The following is a 16,909-nucleotide window of genomic DNA, read 5'->3' as shown; positions in this document are numbered from 1 at the left end:
GGGAGAGAGGCCAGACACCATCATCATCACCCTTACAATCCTGTTTCCATAATGTTAATGATGGGAAATGTTAATTGTTAAATGTTAATGATGGGAAAGATGAAAAAAAAACATTAGAAAAAAACATGCAATGGTGCCTTGACTGTATGTACTGAACAGTGATAACCAAGTGCTTCCCCCACTTAAAATCTGCTACCCTTTAAATTTAGCTATCCTAATTTACTCTGGCCCGATTTCAATCAAAAATTGTGAGTTAACCCTTAACTCACAATTTAATAAAGTATTTGCTCTTCACAGTTTTTCTGTCATGTCTTCTCGTCATCAAAATTAAGTTGCCAGACTGATTTAAAAAAAACATTTATTCTTCAGTTGAAGGTAAAGTTGTTTGAATATGGAATCCAAGCTTCTATCTTAGAGTACTTGTCAGGGATACTTTCAGGCTACACTTTCTCTTTGTTCTCCACCCAGTTTCCACTTTGCCATAGGCCACGCTTACCAGCATGGTGGTCCGCAGGTCAAACTTCTCAGCCAGCTGAGTGATGTAAATGTGAACAGAGACCAGATCCTGGGCATCCATCTCCTCCACCTCCCGGATGATGTCAGACACCCATTCAAACTGCTTCTGGGTCCGAGTAACCCAAATGAAGTATACCTAGGGGAGGGACACACACACACGTATCAACCATCATCTCAACCTCGAGCCTATTACACCCAGTCATTTAACAGATTTGTTTCCCTGTTTGTAGCTATCTATACCTTTTTGCACTGGATCTTGAATTTGACTGAAGACTTGAACACCAGGTCTTTCAAGATAGAGGTGAACGGAGTGACTCCAATTCCACCACCCACTAAGACGGACACCTCAAAATTAGTCCATTCCTGGTGCCCCTCCCCAAAGGGCCCATCCAAGTACAGCTGTGGGAGAAAAAAGTTTAGTCCACTGCCAACCACAGAGGAAGAATTAACTGATGGCTTTAGATCCAGACAATCTGAAATGGGGGCACTAATATCATTTAACGTATGAGGTGCATATAAGGTTGTTTTTCAGAAGGGGAGGCTTCCTTAACACTAATAATAAAGATAGATGCTTACATTTCAACTGTCCTCTCATTTCTCATTCTCACAACCCAACATCGTCTGTATTTAGTGACATGTAAAATTAGTCTTATTTACTGTAGCATCTCTGCAATAGCTTTTCACTCACTTTAGGGTATGCCCCCTGCTGCTCAAGGCTCCCAGGTGTGTATGACTCCCTCAGCTTGCTGGTCCACGGCCCCACTGCTCGAATATGCAGGCTGAGGTTCTCCTCGTGGGGTGCGGAGGTCAGCGTGAAGGGGTGATACTCATCCGTGCCCAACTCCAGGCACGCCACGCGCACCCACTGTCCCGAACGATACATGAAATCCTGAGGTCGCTTAAACTCCAAACACGTCACACCTGCATGAGGGAAGGACCACAGCCATGAGACATTCACAGCTGCTCTTCTCAATAATTGCTTCACAATTACATTGTTAAATGACATTAAAGAGCTAGCCATTTTTCCTAACCTCAATAAGCACTATTGGGCCCTGGAAAGGTACTATATATATAATGGCTCTGCAGATGTTTCTGATTAGCCAGGTGTGTTCAATCGCTTCCTTAGTGTAGGTATTAGAGAGCTTTCAGTATCAAGTCTTGATTCTTTTGATTGCCTTTGGAGACAGTTATTGGCTTTTGTCAACCTGCCATTTGCACTGGGGTTTCTGACATGACCAGAAAGGTATTCCGGTTGGTACAGTGATAACCGTAATGACCTGTGAGAGTGTGTGTATTTTATTTAAAGATTGTACCGGAGGGAAGCAGCTCAGCTTTCACCACAGGGATTTCCACCTTCTTCCTGTTCAGACTGATGAGCTTGTCCACCAGAAAGAGAATAGCGGGGGGAATGAGGTAGATGTGGAACCTGGGTTCCTGGATCAGGCCGTAACTTCCATGAATAACAGTCTGCAAAAGTGAAAGAAGAGAAGGAAGATTTACTTGGTTTTGTTAGAGCTACGCCTTTCCCAGAAAGCCATTATTTGAAGGGGTGGATATGCTGACCATAATGTAGAGGAGGACGTAGAGGTAGTGTGTGACCCAGAATCCACGGAAGCTGATGTGTCGAAAATACCGCGAGGCGAAGACGTACATGAGAGACAGGATGAGGAGCAGCAGGACACCAGTGAGGCCTGGAATGTGCACCCACACACACACGCAAACACACCCATACACACAAACATGTACACACAAGTACACATATACATACACACATGAACACACACATACACAAGCAATTATGCATACACACAAAAACACACAACTGAAGTCAACTTTGAAAGTAACTGCTTCAATTCACTGTCAGATGAATGTAATTCACTATTCGGCCGTTCTCAGCCATAGGAAGGTTCAAAGTGCTCGGCCAGCATAACCTGAAGATAAGACAGAGCAGGAACGGGGGGGGGGGGTTACATCTGAGGTGTGAATGTGTGTGTCTGCCTGTGTGTGTGTCAGAGGGGGTGTCCATGCCCTTGCCCCTTCCTGTTTGTCACTAGTTAAAACATAGCGGCTTTCTAGCCATTTTTGACTTAAGTCAGTTTGGGAAACTTGGAAAAAAGAAGTTTTGTTACGGCTGGAAGTGGGCATCTGAGTCCTGCATCTAGGTCTGGTGTTCTACATTTCATCACTGGTTCTTTTGGAATAATGTGCTGTCTTTTGGTTTCTGAAATTTGCAAATCCTTGGATTACTTTGAGACAAAAGCTGTGGTTTGGTATCCACTTATATTTATTTCTTGTGTGACTGCCCATGTGTATAATCTTTGTTAATTGTTTTAAGGTAATTGAACCTCGTCTTTAGATTAGACGTGTATATTTGTTGTAACTTAACACATTTCTTCATTTTCATCTGGTTGTGAGTTGTACATTTTGGATAAAGGTTGATCTAACAGTTTGCTCTGCCTATCAACAAATTCAGCGATTTAACTGATAATTGATATCTTTAATAATAAACATATTTATATCAAATAAATATATTTTACATGTTAGATGTTTTAAGGTGTTTTAACTGTTGATGCACTCGTGTTCGGTATTCAGAGTGCTGGACGTTGAACGAGGGTGTTAAACGGTTAAAATTGCTGGGTTCCAAAAAATTAGACATATTTCAATTAATCCTGACCTTGCTGATATTACAATCCATTTTTCTTTTTGAACAATCACAGACTGAATATTTCATTCCTAGGGGATATGGTCACAGAATTTGCCAGAATAGGACTGTTGCCATACCTGGAACGGTCTTAAAGAACCACCAGGTCCACTTCTGAGGCAGTTCAAAACTAAACAAAAATTTAAAAAGATTATTTGAAATGTATTGCTGGTTTTTATAGCAAACACCAGTGCTCAAGGAAAGTAACATATTCTTAAAATTGTAAAATGTAATATGACACACAGTCATCATATACAGAAAACACAACAGCGCAATATGACACTGTACAGAAATATAATTCAAGGCATTTGGTTAAAATTTACCATGTTATTTAGTAATTCACTAGCTCTTAATGAGATATGAAATCATGTAACTCAAAACATTTAATAAGCTAAATCAAAAGCAAACCAGCAAACCAAAAACTAGGACTAAGTTAAATGAAAGAAGAATGACTGAATTACCTACCCATCATTTGGAAACACTTTGGGGAATAGGCAGGCCAGGATGTTAAGGTTGCTAACAGAGAGGATGTAGACGTTGACCCCATGACCTAAACTGTGAATGACTAAAGATCAAAAGAACCAAAGTCAGAAAGACTCTTTGGCTAAATATTTCACTAAAAACACAACATTACAATGGTTACTCCAGTTCCACATATGCACACTTCATACTAATAATGCATAATGGATATTGCAGAAAGTAAGTCAACCAAAAATATTACCCTCTATACTTAACCAAAGCTGGTATAAACATTTTATTTCCACACATGAGACACTGGCCATTATTCCAATCCTGTAATTTAAAGTGGTAAAATGTGTTATATCCTCAGCTGATGTTGAACAGCCCACACCAGGGAGTGGATGGCAAACATCAGTTCAATCAAGCAGTTCAGAGCTCCAGGGGACAATAATCCCATGCTGGCCATCGTTGTCCTTTTCCTTTACTTTTTTGGACAACTTTCTACCACAGTCTTCACAGTCTGAAAGCTGTGAAAACTGAAAGCCAATCCCATTATTGTAGCGTCTTCCAATTCAAGAGGTCGCAGATAAGCATGTGCACTCTCTGCAAATACCTCTAGCTGCCCTACTGTTTGCTGCACAGTTCACATTCTGGGCTGGGCAGCTACAGCGTTGGAGGACCGGGATTTGACACAGCCGATACAAGCAACCGCGACCCCAACAGACCTGCGAGAACGATGGCGGACATAGCCATCCAGCGGTGGAGGTCGATGGCGGCGTCGAAGGGGATGTAGCGGTTGAGGAAGGTCTCGCGGGCCAGGGTGATGAGGTTACGGCAGACGGTGAGCAGCATGTAGGGAAACAGGAAGGAGACAGCGGCTGCCGAACCACGGGACACCACGATGCCCACTGCCGTGGTCTCAGGGATACCAGAAGCGTCCGCCTGCGCACCATAGTCTAAGAACGGGGCCATTGGTTTGTATCTGTTAGTCCAGAGGATTTCACTCTCAAAATCTGGCATCCAAATTACCTCAGGAAGTTTTTTTTTTTTTTCAAACTGCAGGAATGTTTGTATCGGGGAGGTCCTGTTAAATTTGCAGTGAACCGTTACTACACAGAAAGGATATTTTCAGTCAGTTGGTTGAGGAGGAATGAGGAAACTTTACGGTTAATTCCACACGCAGCAATTAGAATGTTCTCTGGAAATGAGGGGCGGTACTTACAGTAACATCTCTCCAGAGTCACGCCGGCAGTGATGCCGTAGATGATGGCCAAACAGACAATATGGCGACGGTAGTTCTCCATGAAGCGCTTGAACTGCTGTATTCTCTGCTGAAATCTGCTCCTTGTGTACCTTTCCCTCATGGGCTTCACAAACACTTTAGCGCTGTAGAATCCCTCCCTAAGAGACGCAAGCATGATATAGTGCAAGCTTTACATTCTGCCTGATACACAGACATGTACTCATTGACTGTGTTGAGTTGTTAGGTTGTAGAACTGAAGGAGGAAATGAAAAACCACATGTTTTGAGGTGGTGCACATGCTACCCTAAAAAGCTCTATTGATTGTATTGACAGTTTGAGGCAAATGACCAGACAGTCTTTCACAAACATGTTATAGAACAATGACCTAAAAACAACAGGTATTGTTGGGCAGTGATGTTAATGAATAAATAAATAAAAAGTTAATAAAATTGGTTTCATTTACAGTAGGAGTTCAAAAAGGACTCTGGCCTTTGGGATGCAGTTTGCAGTCGGGAGTTATCTCATTGGGTGAGATGTACCAGACACTAGACATGACATCACCTGTGTGACCACAAAGGAACTCACACCTGCAAAAGAGCCTCAGCTCCTAATTACTGGTTCATAGTTTGAGCTTCAATAAAGACGCAAATGTGAAAATTACCAGTAATTATCATCAATGCACCACGTCCAGAGGTTATATAGTGCATGTATACGTGTAAACGTAGCAAAGGGTAATCCTTGATAAGGCAAAAACCCGTAATGCTGGTAACATTGGTAATGACTGAACTGACAGACAAGAGCTGCGTTTGTTCTGGGCTTGTGCTAAACCGTACTCTCAGACGCGACCACACTGCAATGCAATTATCAACTTTGCTGTTTCTCTTAAACATACATACGTAATATACATATGTAAGAGGAAATAAGGAAGTGATTCAAGAAATTCCAGAGAAACCATTAAAATTACTGATCCCAAATCATCCCCGTGACTTAACCATGCTGACTGCCAGGAAGAGAATTACAGACAGAGATGGAGAAAGTATTGAGGTAGAACTACTGTAAGTGAAACCAGCATAAGCTTCGATTTTGGATGATATATAAATATCATTTATTAATCAATTCACTGTTTATCTCTTTACTCTTAGAAATGTATTTGTTCTGGTCATCTGGTCTAGAGGGACATGACTTTTTACAATGCATAGCTTAATCAAAATGGAAATTCATCAGAATGAATTAAGAGACATTTGGAAAAAGCCTTACTTTCTCCCCATTCTCTTGCGCAGGTTCTCTCCTTCACGCTGGCAACTGAAATAGACCAATAACTTAAAACCACAAAACAGCTTCCACGCTTCAGTGACAATGTCCACTAAACACCGAAAATATTATTTAGTGCACAGAACTAGACCATGTTCATCACTCCTACTCTCTTCTTCTTTGATAGGGAGAAACTTACGTGTTCTTTTCTGTGGTGATGAAGGATACCTGGTGGTTTCTCTTCAGTAAGTCTTTACCCTGCATCTCCATCCCTGCAGAGGGGCAAGAGCATTGCAGGTCATTTGTGGACAAGAAGTGAGAAGAAGTGAACGGGGGTTCAAAGACATAACAAGAGCAAGAAAGACTGAGAGACAGAATAGGAATTAAAGACATAACAAGAGCAAGAAAGACTGAGAGACAGAATAGGAATTAAAGACATAACAAGAGCAAGAAAGACTGAGAGACAGAATAGGAATTAAAGACATAACAAGAGCAAGAAAGACTGAGAGACAGAATAGGAATTAAAGACATAACAAGAGCAAGAAAGACTGAGAGACAGAATAGGAATTAAAGACATAACAAGAGCAAGAAAGACTGAGAGACAGAATAGGAATTTTGAAAGAATGTTTCACTGAATTACCATGGTTTCCCCCAGGTATTAATAGCGGAGGCATTCAATAAAACATCAGACTCAGGTCTTCATAATTTTATTTTGAATCATTCAAAAAATGTGAGCTGTTTAACAAAATTGGCATTGCGTAGTCATGCTCTCAGCAGGTCGGGCATGGGCTATATCGTGTGAATACTATGGCTCACCGCTTCACACCACCGCTGCTTACCCTCTGAGGAACTCCCTTGCTATTTTCCTGGGAAAAACCATGGTTTACCATCCAACCATCACAGCAACAGCAATAAAGCCTCATATTCTAAAAAGGAATGTCACCTGCATCTGGTCAGTCACAGTAGGGGGGAGGGGGAGGAGGAGAGATTAGCAGTAAAAGACACGCTCCAGTGGAGGTAACCTTTGATATTGAGCTGAGCAAAGCGCAGCTCTTTCTCGTGGTCACGTAGCAGGAAGTGGAAGTCCTCCCAGGTGATCTGCTCTTTGTCATCGAACCCGGCCGCCGTCAGCATGGCCTCGATGGCCTGCTCTGCTTGGCTCTTTGAGAGGCAGCTTTTTGAGATTTCAATGAAGGACCTGAGGTACAGGAGGATAAGAGGGTGGGGTGATTGGCCAGAATTAATTCACTGTTGAACGAACAGGTTGGAGACCTAAATTCATGGGAGCGGTCACAATATTTTCAGTATCCACCACAAATCAGAACCGCAATCAGGGATGGAATTGCAACATTCAGAAGTTCCTGGCCAATCCTGAAGATGTATCTAAGGGGTTTCAATTTTTGTGGGGGTTGTAGAAACCAAAATAGCTACTGAAAGACTGTGACAGGTGGTCTGCATCCACTATTAATAATAAACTGTATCAATCTGATCGTGGTGTAGTACAAAACAAAATGCAATGTTTCCTCATCCATGGTCATTTCAATGAAACATCTGAAAAACGTAAATGGAAAAAAAGCATGTAAACTATACTGACTCTTATTTTTATTGATAGTGTGAAGGTACTCTCCTCACAATCTTTCAATGCTGCATGTAGGCCATGAAAGCAGGAAAGAACTGAAGAAAGAATTAAATCTCACCTCAGTAACCTGGAAAACTCATCTTTTGACAGGAACCCATTGCCGTCGATATCATGCATGGTAAACATCAGCTTTGACTTCTCTTCTGGGGAGCCTGTTTCATTCCCCATGAGTTAAATACAGACGGAAAACAAATGCAAAATAGCTTACGTGCAGGGTGCAGGGAGAACATTTACTAGCAAATACCATACCATATACCATACAGTGTCACCATAGCACCCGTATTACCAGATGCCAGTAAGACATTTTTGCCAAAAAGTTGCTAACCAAGACAATTGTAAACAAGAGGAATAATTATTCTGAATACTGGTAATAAAGATGCTTCTTTTAAAGACAATTTGGTATATTACTGGTTTCCAAAAGGGTTAAAGTACTTCAAATAATTATTTGACCCAGGTCTACAATGAATATTGATGGCCTCCTGAATCTCACCTTTCATAAAAGTAACAACAATATCCAGAAGCTCCTGGCAGGACAGGTAACCGTTGCAGTCTTTGTCAGCCAGGGTGAACATAGACTCCACAAAGAGGGAGTCAGGCTTTAGGCCAAGGGCATCGGCAAATTCCGTCCTGCTGAGCTCACACTGAAGCACCTCTCTGGTCCTCCTGGAGGGTACACCACTTAGATCCCCGGCGTCACGCTTATCGATCTCCAGGACCTGAGGATCACATAGAGGCTTGGTTTTTAAGGAGATGCTCCAGCTAAAAAAAAAAAAAAAAGGCCAATGAGCCAATAGTCTGCTCTTGTTCATTTTAGAGGCTCAGAATAGGGAATGTCAGAGGATAGTCCTAACATTCTCTGAGTTTCAGTATACTTGTAGATATAGTTTCTCATTTTAAATTGTTGTATATAATTGTCATTGGGCACAACGTTGACTTGCAAAATTGAAATTCCAGCAAAGAAATTTGGCAACACTTTACTATAAGGACATGTGAATTGGCATTAAATAATGTAGTTGTTAACTACTAATTACTAAAAGTTAATCTGAGTTAACTAAAGTTTGTTAATTATTTGTGCATCATTAATTCATGTTAACAATTACATTAGTCAACGCCAATTCATATTGGAATGAAAAAAAGTTAATGTATTTGTTAACAGTTAACTAATTATAAGTTTATACTATGTTTTGCTAATGTATAAATAATCATGTAACTAATATATTAGTCAATGCATTTTTTAACTACAAACTATTGGAAAGTTAATTTCCGTGCTTAATTAATGCATTTGTACATCTTTAATTCATTTTCAAAACTACCTTAGTTAATTCCAATTTATGTGACCTTGTTGTAAAGTGTTACCACAAATTGTGTTGTGTGTATGAGTGTGTGTGTGTGTGTGTGTGTGTGCATGTGTATTTCTTTGCATCCTTGTTTCAAACCATGTATAATTTACTGCAGAGTATAATCATCAGGTACACAGGGATAGAGTCTTAAGAGTCATAAAAGGCCCCATAAATGGCTCAGTGTGATGGCTTGCCAGTTTGTAAGAATTCACCTGCGCGAAAGTGTGTCTGAAGAACGTCTCCACGATCTGTGCCCTCTGTTCCCGCGTCACGGCCTCCTTCAGCAGGTCCTGCTCTCTCACCTCCCTCGCCCTCAGAACCTGGGCCCCTCCCGGGCAGTCACAGGCCAGCTGCGTCACAAACTCTGAACGTTTGCTTTCGTCCTCAAAAAACAACACCTGAATGCAGAAAAAAAAATTATTTTTAGGATGCAAAAGGACTAGTTTTATTTGTATGAGATATATGACTGCTCTTTGGAAAGGCGCCTTTAGAGGTGTAGGTGAGAGGTCAGTAATACGTGTATGGTGGTGCAGAAGGACACGAGGACGAGCACACGCATTTCCTCACCAAATCGTACTCTTTGGGGATTTTAAGCAGCAGGGCGCGGCGCTGGCGGTTGCTGGACAGGAGGGCGTCCAAGTGGCCCTGGCTGGGCAGGCTGAGGGAGCGGAGGTTGGATCCGCTGGCATCCGTAACCCGTAAACTCCTGTTCTGCAAGTCCACCTCCAGCCCAACGGGCTGCTGAGGCTGCCTGGGCCCCTGCCACTCAAAGGCTGAGGGGGAGGGGGAGAGAGAGAGGAGGGGTGAGAAAGAAAGAGAAAGAAAGAGAGAGAGGCTATTCATTTGCTTTGTAAGGGTGTGCTTAGACAGAGAGACAGAAAGAATAAAAATTGAATAATGTGGAAATTCCAGAAATCTTGCATATTTACTCAACGTGTTTTAAATATTTACTCTTACTCTCAGGAGATCTTCCAGGAACCTCTCTATGAGCACTGACTAAAATTTGTATTATTACAGCATATTATCACACAATATCTTATCAAAATGTCAATAAAGGATTGCCTACTGTGTGGCATCTCCACCTTTTCCCCAATTAAGGCTGTTCACAGAAACATAATCATTCTCAAGGAAGAGCTTGAAGACCTGGCATTGCTCAATTTGTGTAAATAGGTGTGTTGCCAATAAATGGGGCCAAACTTCCAGGTCTAATAAGTCACCAGAGATTTTTTTATCCAAAAGGTTCTTATTGTACAGTTGTACAGGTTTCACCCTCAAAAGACATATTACGTTATGTCATTTAAACATATGATTTATTTTACTGGGCAGGATCAGTATGGTTGAACTGGCAGCGGCAGTCGTAAGAGCGAATGAATGAGTGTCAGTACACTTGGAACAGACAGGGCAGCGTCTAGTGTGAATGAATGGGGCATGTTGGGAAATGGGACTTCACAGAAATTCTCTTTCTTTGCCATTCCAGTCAAAGGACCCACCTGCTGGCTCCCCTGTGCTATCCGTCGTACTGCCCTTCCTCTGGTACCTGTTGAACTTGGACTTGCGATAAAGGGCCACCAAATAGGCCAGTAGAAAGCTCACTTGTAGAAGAGGAGAGAGAAAGAGAGTGAAATTACACCAGCTCAGATAAGAAGGAAAAAAGGTTCTTACAGTCTAAAGGAAGGAAGAGTGTAGTGTTGTGCATCAGAGATACTTAACTCTCACTTAGAGTGATATCCCAGCACCCTCTGTGTCTGACTTTCTTCATTACCATGATAAACAGAATCAAACAACAGCCCCATTCTCCCTAACAGCCTCGACAGTAATAATTACAGAAGAATCCAAGCTTGTCCTATAAATGCATTTATTAAACAATAAAATAATAATAATAATAATAATAATAATAATACATTTATTTATTTACTTAGGTGCCCTTAACCACCAAAAGTTCACAGTTGTGTACACTAAAATAAATTTGAGAAAACCAGCAGACCTGGTGGGAGCAGGAACAGGGCTGCGACAGTTATACCAAATCCCAGCCCGCTGCCTTCAAAATAGTCATGGGACGTGGCCTTGGTGCAGGGGTGGAGCATTGTGGCATTTAGTTGCTCAGGCTGGGGACAGGGGTCACCTGTGTGGTTTGATCAGATTAGTTACAGGAGTCACCTGTGTGATTTGATTAGATTTGATACATAGGAAACCTGTGTAGTTAAATTAGATAACATTAGATTAGAATAACTTAAACTGAAACATAAAAATAAATGTAATTAAATCTACCAATCTCTCATTAGAATTTAAAAAGACAGCTACAAACCACATTAAAAGAAAACATGTTCAGCTCTCAAGAGAAAATTTTGTGTGTAGCAGTATTTAAGCAGGTACTGTAGCACTCAGTTCAAATTTAGCAAGTAAATGTTTTCTGAAGTCAGAAAAAACTGACTATAATAGAATACATTAATACTATAATATAATGCACATTTTTTTATAAGCTAGAAATAGTCATTAGTCATTGAAGACATGCAAATTAGTAATAGGAATCTGGGTCTTTTTTTACCATCCATCCAGCGGAATACATTTTTCTGGATGTCCCCACTCTGTGCACTGGTGACTGCCACGATGACATCGTGAAAGGTGGTGTTGCGGATGGCCTGCACCTCTTCCGCTGTGAAAAGACTAAAGGAGATCTACTGTTAGCAGAAGACTGTACTACTAAAGGAGTTCTACGGTTACTTTATTTATTGACTGTTACCACCGCACCTGAAGAATCAAAACGGCCTGCATGAAGCAAGTATCAAATATAGCACAAAAACACAGAGAGGCTACAAATATTTATGTTTTATCCTTTCTTTCCTGTTTTTTTTTTATTTTTTATTTTTTACATCCATTTTTTCACCAGCTGGTTCAGAACAATGAACGTGAAGAGAAAACCTCTCTGACAAATCTATAATAACCTCACTACTAACCGACTGAATCTCAAAAATTAAATCTAATATTGTCATGAAATTTCTATTGCTATATGAGATTCTTATATTTATCAGTATTCATTCTGAAAGAAAGCCTTCCTCTGCTTCTCAATAGAATTTTTTTTACCCATTTTTCATGTTCTCAAACCAGTAGCGGTCTCCGTCCCTGATTCTCTGAAACTGGTCCAGGATAATGGCAGAGAAGAGGGGGCCCGGGGCCCCCGAAGACTCCAGGAGGCCCCCAGGGAAAAGCTCCAGCTTGGAGATGTCATTGCCATAGAGCTCAGCCAGGTTTCTGAACAGCTGTGTGAAAACACCGGGAGAACATGTTAGGGAGAATTTGGCCAAAGATATTGACTTCTCACACCCATTCTGCTTTTCAGTATATTAACCCTCCTGTTATGTTGACCCTTTTTAAAGTTTGAAAATCTAGGAAAAATACTTAAAATTATTTTTTCAGTATGAAACTTCTTCTACTGGCCTTAATTAGTGTAATCAACATTCTAAATGAAAATGGTTCATTTCATGTATTTGCAAACCCCCCCTGTATGTTTAGATCAGCTGGGAACATTTTTGCTGTACCAAAAATGAACGAAAGAGGTTAAGCACGAATGCATCTATACTTAGTATCATTTTTGGTTTGTCCTTTACATCAATGCTTAAATGATTTATGCTTGCAATGATATCATATAGTCACAGTTCTATACACCTGTTATTATAACTGGGAGTCCTACAACTGGGGGGGGGGGGAGGGGTGGGTGGATGTTAACATCTAGTGAAATGGCAGAGATACAAGTAAAATATGCCAAAAACTTGAAAAGCTATCACCCTCCAGGTTTCCCTCCATTCTGACTGGTTCTACTATGTTTACGACAGCATTACGTCAAGGTCAAAGGTTGGCTTGAATAGTTCCCACAGCAGTTTATGGGAACGCATAAACTTTGGTTCTCGTAAGGATAAGCCAGCATTACGTCAGTCATGGTTTGGTTGGCTTGGATCGCTGCCTACAATACAACCACGACACCATGGCTTCTCAGAAAAACTAAATGACCATAAGTTTATTAGTAAAGCACATCCTTGCAAGTTGGGCTAACTTATCTGACATCAGAGTATCAACCAATACTGTCAGGTTATGAACCTGAAGAGTGAGGCTAATTATGAGTAAATAAGACACATAAAATAAAACAAATCCTCAGCACTGTCCATCACCCGCATACCTCAGGGCAGGTTCTGTTAAGCTGGGGGTTCATATCCTCCCACCGGCTCACTGGTGGGAGGTCAAAGGTCGCCCTCGCCTGGTTGTAGCTGGGCAGACCGCTGTCCCTCCCTCTCTGGATGGTCAGTGCAACCAGGTCGGAGCGAGTGTACTTCAAAGGACCATACATGTAATCTGAGCATTGGGGCAACAAAGACACGGAGAGGGCAGAGAAGAGGATGGTAAAGAGGATAACATCGAATGGCATAGTTGAATATGTTCTCAGGCTACAGTCAAACAGTCATATCTCTTCTTGGTCATAATTTTACTTCCTCTTGTTACCATTGTGTGTTTGCAACATTCTGGGGTGATGACTTTAGAGGAAATATTGAAAAGGCAATAAAGAGATACTGTTGAATTCTCCCATATGTACCAACAAACCATGATAAACTCTGCAGCTGACTCCGATAAACCATGATAAACTCTGCAACCAGTTCACTGGAAATCGCACTGATTCAAAATGTAAATACTTTCTCCTCTTGGACTTTCTGGCACGGCATGTTGCATCACATTTTGCATAATAGGAAAGATTTGCAAAGAGGCTCACAGATTGTGGAACCATTTCAGTTCCTAATTAAAACAGAATCAAAATAAAGAAAACTATTCATTCATGTTTGGTAAAATACCAAAGACTCTTATTTGCATTTGTGGTTTAATAATTATTTAAAAGTTTTATATATCCCAACAATCCTTAATTTATGATGCAAATATGAGTCCATGTTTGCCAAACATGATTGAATAGTGGGACAAAAAACATGCTGTATGAAAGATACAGTAAATATATCATTAAATGTGAACAAATATTTGGGACGAAGACATATATGTTCTTCATTTTGATCTAGAATCCACTATTTTAGATTTGTAATCAAAGAATTATCAGATTCTCAGCTCTTAATTAAAGGGTATTTTCAGAGGTGGACAATCCAGGTTCAGAAAGTAAAAGTTCATCCCAGGATTTTGTTCCAGTCACCTGGATTTGCTAGATATTTTATACATTTTTCTTCCACCATGTCGAAATTACAGCACTTTTTATACATAGTCCCCTCCATTCAAGAGCTCCATTATGTTTGGGTTGAAGGGCTTCACAGATGTTTCTGATTAGTCAGGTTTGTTCAACTGCTTTCTTAGTTTCAGCATCTAGTCTTGATTCAAGGCTTTCGGTTGCCTTTGCAGTCTATCATTGAGGTTTGTTAACATGATGATCAGAGCTGTGCCAATGAAAGTCAAGGAAGCCATTCTGAAGCTGATTAATAAGAAAAAGAGTCAGAGACATAGGCTTACCAAAATCAACTGTTTGGAGCATCATTAAGAAGAAAGAGAGTAATGGTGAGCTCAGTAATTGCAAAAGGGTAGGCCAAGGAAGACCTTTTAAAGTTGATGACCGAAGTATTCGCACTATAATAAAGAAAAAAACCCAAACACCTCACCAACAAATCAGAAATATTCTTCAGGAGGCAGGTGTGAATGTGTAAGTGACTACTGTCTGCAGAAGACTTCACAAACAGAAAAACAGGCTACACTGCAAATACAAGCCACTAGTTAGCCATAAAAACAAGATGGCCAGGTTCTGCCTTCCCTCCCTCATCTCTGAAACGTGGCAGTAGGAGTATCATGGTTTATGGCTGTCACAGATACTGAATGAAGTAACTGCTGATAGCAGCTGCAGAATGAATTCTAAAGTGTACAAAATCATGTTATCTGATCAAGTTCAACAAAACCCCTCATTGGATGGTGCTTCATCATTTAGCAAGACAATGATCCCAAACATACTTGGGAAAGAAACAAAGGTGTTCTTCAAAGCCAGAACTGGAAAATTCTTGACTGGCCAAGTCAATCACTCAATCTGAAACATTATGGTGTCTTGAAATGGGGGGCTATGCATAAAAAGTGCTGTAAATTCTACCAAGTGAAACCAAAGTGTATAAAACACCCTTAAATAAAATGTCTGAGAGGATGTGCACTTTATAACCACATGTGAATTGTTTCATTACAAATCTAGAATCGTGGAGTACAGAGCCAGATCAAGAAAAATAAGTATTCCTCTCAGACATGATGGAGCTCACTATATGTGCAAACGAATGACAAAAACATAGAGAGAATTACCTCTCAAATCCTCCACAATGATGTTGTCTTCTCTCTCTGCAATCTGTGATGCCATGCCCATTATGAGATCATCAACATCTTGGTCCGTCAGCAGGTTTCGGTTCTAGAACAGAAGAGGTCTTGTAAAGAATTGCAGACAATAGAGTAAAATGCATTTTGTAAAATAAACTCTTAAGAGTTTAGGAGTACAAGGGAGTATATTTGATCCATTCTGCATCATATAAACTCTATTAGTTTATTTAAACATTGCACTCTGTGAGCTTCTTGAATGCTAAAGCCCAGTTCAGATCAAAAGAGCAGACAAGACGACACCAGGCAGTTAAGAAAAAAATATCAGACTTACTGAGTAAAGACTGCCAAAATGTCAATAGTCAAATTAAATTACTGTTTACATAAACACAAAGCATGAGTTCACTGGGTGATCCTGGGCCTCTGAGATATTTATTTTCAGGGCTCATGACATACCTCTCTGTTCCAGAAGCTGTTACACACTCGCATGGCAGAGGAAGTGCTATTATCGAAGTTGATGATGTCCCGATAATGACAGGTCCTGTTTCTGAAGCAAAAACCAAAAGAATGTGCCTTCTTAAACTGAGAAACCTTTAAGGGCACAGAACAAATAAAATTAATGTGTGATTGCTTTCTGTTTATTCATTTCTTTAATGTAACTGTTCTACTGTATCTTGTCATTTTTAATGCTATCCTATGCATTCATACATATCGGCATTCATGCATGCAGCTCTCTTGGCCAGCTTGCCCTTGATAAAGAGCTACCAAACTGAATTATTACCAAAGCTACCAAACTATTGGACAGATAAAGGATAAATAAAAAGATAGTTTACAAATAAGCCACACAAGCAAAACCACAGTCTGGATAAATATATCTGCTGAATTTGTTATGTCGAAGGACCAGGCGTTTGTTGCCTAGTGTTATGTACAGACAGTAATAACGGTAAGACATGTTAAGTCATTTGTAACATCACTCTTAAATGTTCTTAGCTGTAAGAGGCTTTTAAGGTGCCCAAATAAATGCATGTCCTACCTTTTCCTTTCCCACCCCTATGCAGGGAAGAAAATTCAGCATGGGATTGCGCAAATTGTGCATATATTTTACGATATCCTGATTTTTTGTCCGCAATAAAGCAGGAAAATCCCGCTGATACATTTATAAATAGGTACAATTGAAAATATAATTGTTCGTTCTTTAGGGTGTGCAGGCCATTTCCGAGTAAAAAGGTTTGTGTGTAAGCGTGCTGATGGCTTTTGTGAAATGCAATAAAAGATTATACGTCATTTAAACAAACTCTCAGTGACACACTGGCCACCGTAGGCTACATACTTTAGGTAGGGAGGACAAAGCGGGGCTTTATAATGTACACAGCAGTGTGTGCACATGAGCATAACAATACATTTCTCAAAGAAATTGTATTTTGTCGACTGTTTTAACA

The 16,909-nt window shown here is 40.4% G+C and overlaps 1 protein-coding gene across 1 annotated transcript in view; it reads right to left on the bottom strand.

Annotated features, from left to right (window-relative positions):
* Positions 1-16,909, bottom strand: part of LOC135255161 (dual oxidase 1-like) — a 30,081-nt gene that overhangs the window by 1,031 nt on the left and 12,141 nt on the right. Inside the window, exons 10-32 of the mRNA XM_064335964.1 lie at positions 15,927-16,017; positions 15,462-15,564; positions 13,321-13,493; positions 12,231-12,406; positions 11,695-11,813; positions 11,134-11,271; positions 10,640-10,741; positions 9,717-9,922; positions 9,362-9,547; positions 8,300-8,525; positions 7,868-7,961; positions 7,193-7,368; positions 6,370-6,442; positions 6,177-6,221; positions 4,899-5,077; positions 4,402-4,632; positions 3,683-3,782; positions 3,298-3,347; positions 2,080-2,207; positions 1,830-1,983; positions 1,205-1,437; positions 757-915; positions 497-652 (exon numbers count right to left, since the gene is read on the bottom strand). Coding sequence (XP_064192034.1) covers positions 497-652; positions 757-915; positions 1,205-1,437; positions 1,830-1,983; positions 2,080-2,207; positions 3,298-3,347; positions 3,683-3,782; positions 4,402-4,632; positions 4,899-5,077; positions 6,177-6,221; positions 6,370-6,442; positions 7,193-7,368; positions 7,868-7,961; positions 8,300-8,525; positions 9,362-9,547; positions 9,717-9,922; positions 10,640-10,741; positions 11,134-11,271; positions 11,695-11,813; positions 12,231-12,406; positions 13,321-13,493; positions 15,462-15,564; positions 15,927-16,017 — 3,298 coding nt within the window. The remainder of the gene's footprint in view (positions 1-496; positions 653-756; positions 916-1,204; positions 1,438-1,829; positions 1,984-2,079; positions 2,208-3,297; positions 3,348-3,682; positions 3,783-4,401; positions 4,633-4,898; positions 5,078-6,176; positions 6,222-6,369; positions 6,443-7,192; positions 7,369-7,867; positions 7,962-8,299; positions 8,526-9,361; positions 9,548-9,716; positions 9,923-10,639; positions 10,742-11,133; positions 11,272-11,694; positions 11,814-12,230; positions 12,407-13,320; positions 13,494-15,461; positions 15,565-15,926; positions 16,018-16,909) is intronic.

The sequence above is a fragment of the Anguilla rostrata genome, chromosome 5 (genome assembly GCF_018555375.3).
Source record: "Anguilla rostrata isolate EN2019 chromosome 5, ASM1855537v3, whole genome shotgun sequence".
Lineage (NCBI taxonomy): Eukaryota > Metazoa > Chordata > Actinopteri > Anguilliformes > Anguillidae > Anguilla > Anguilla rostrata.
This window is presented reverse-complemented; position numbering and strand designations above follow the sequence as displayed.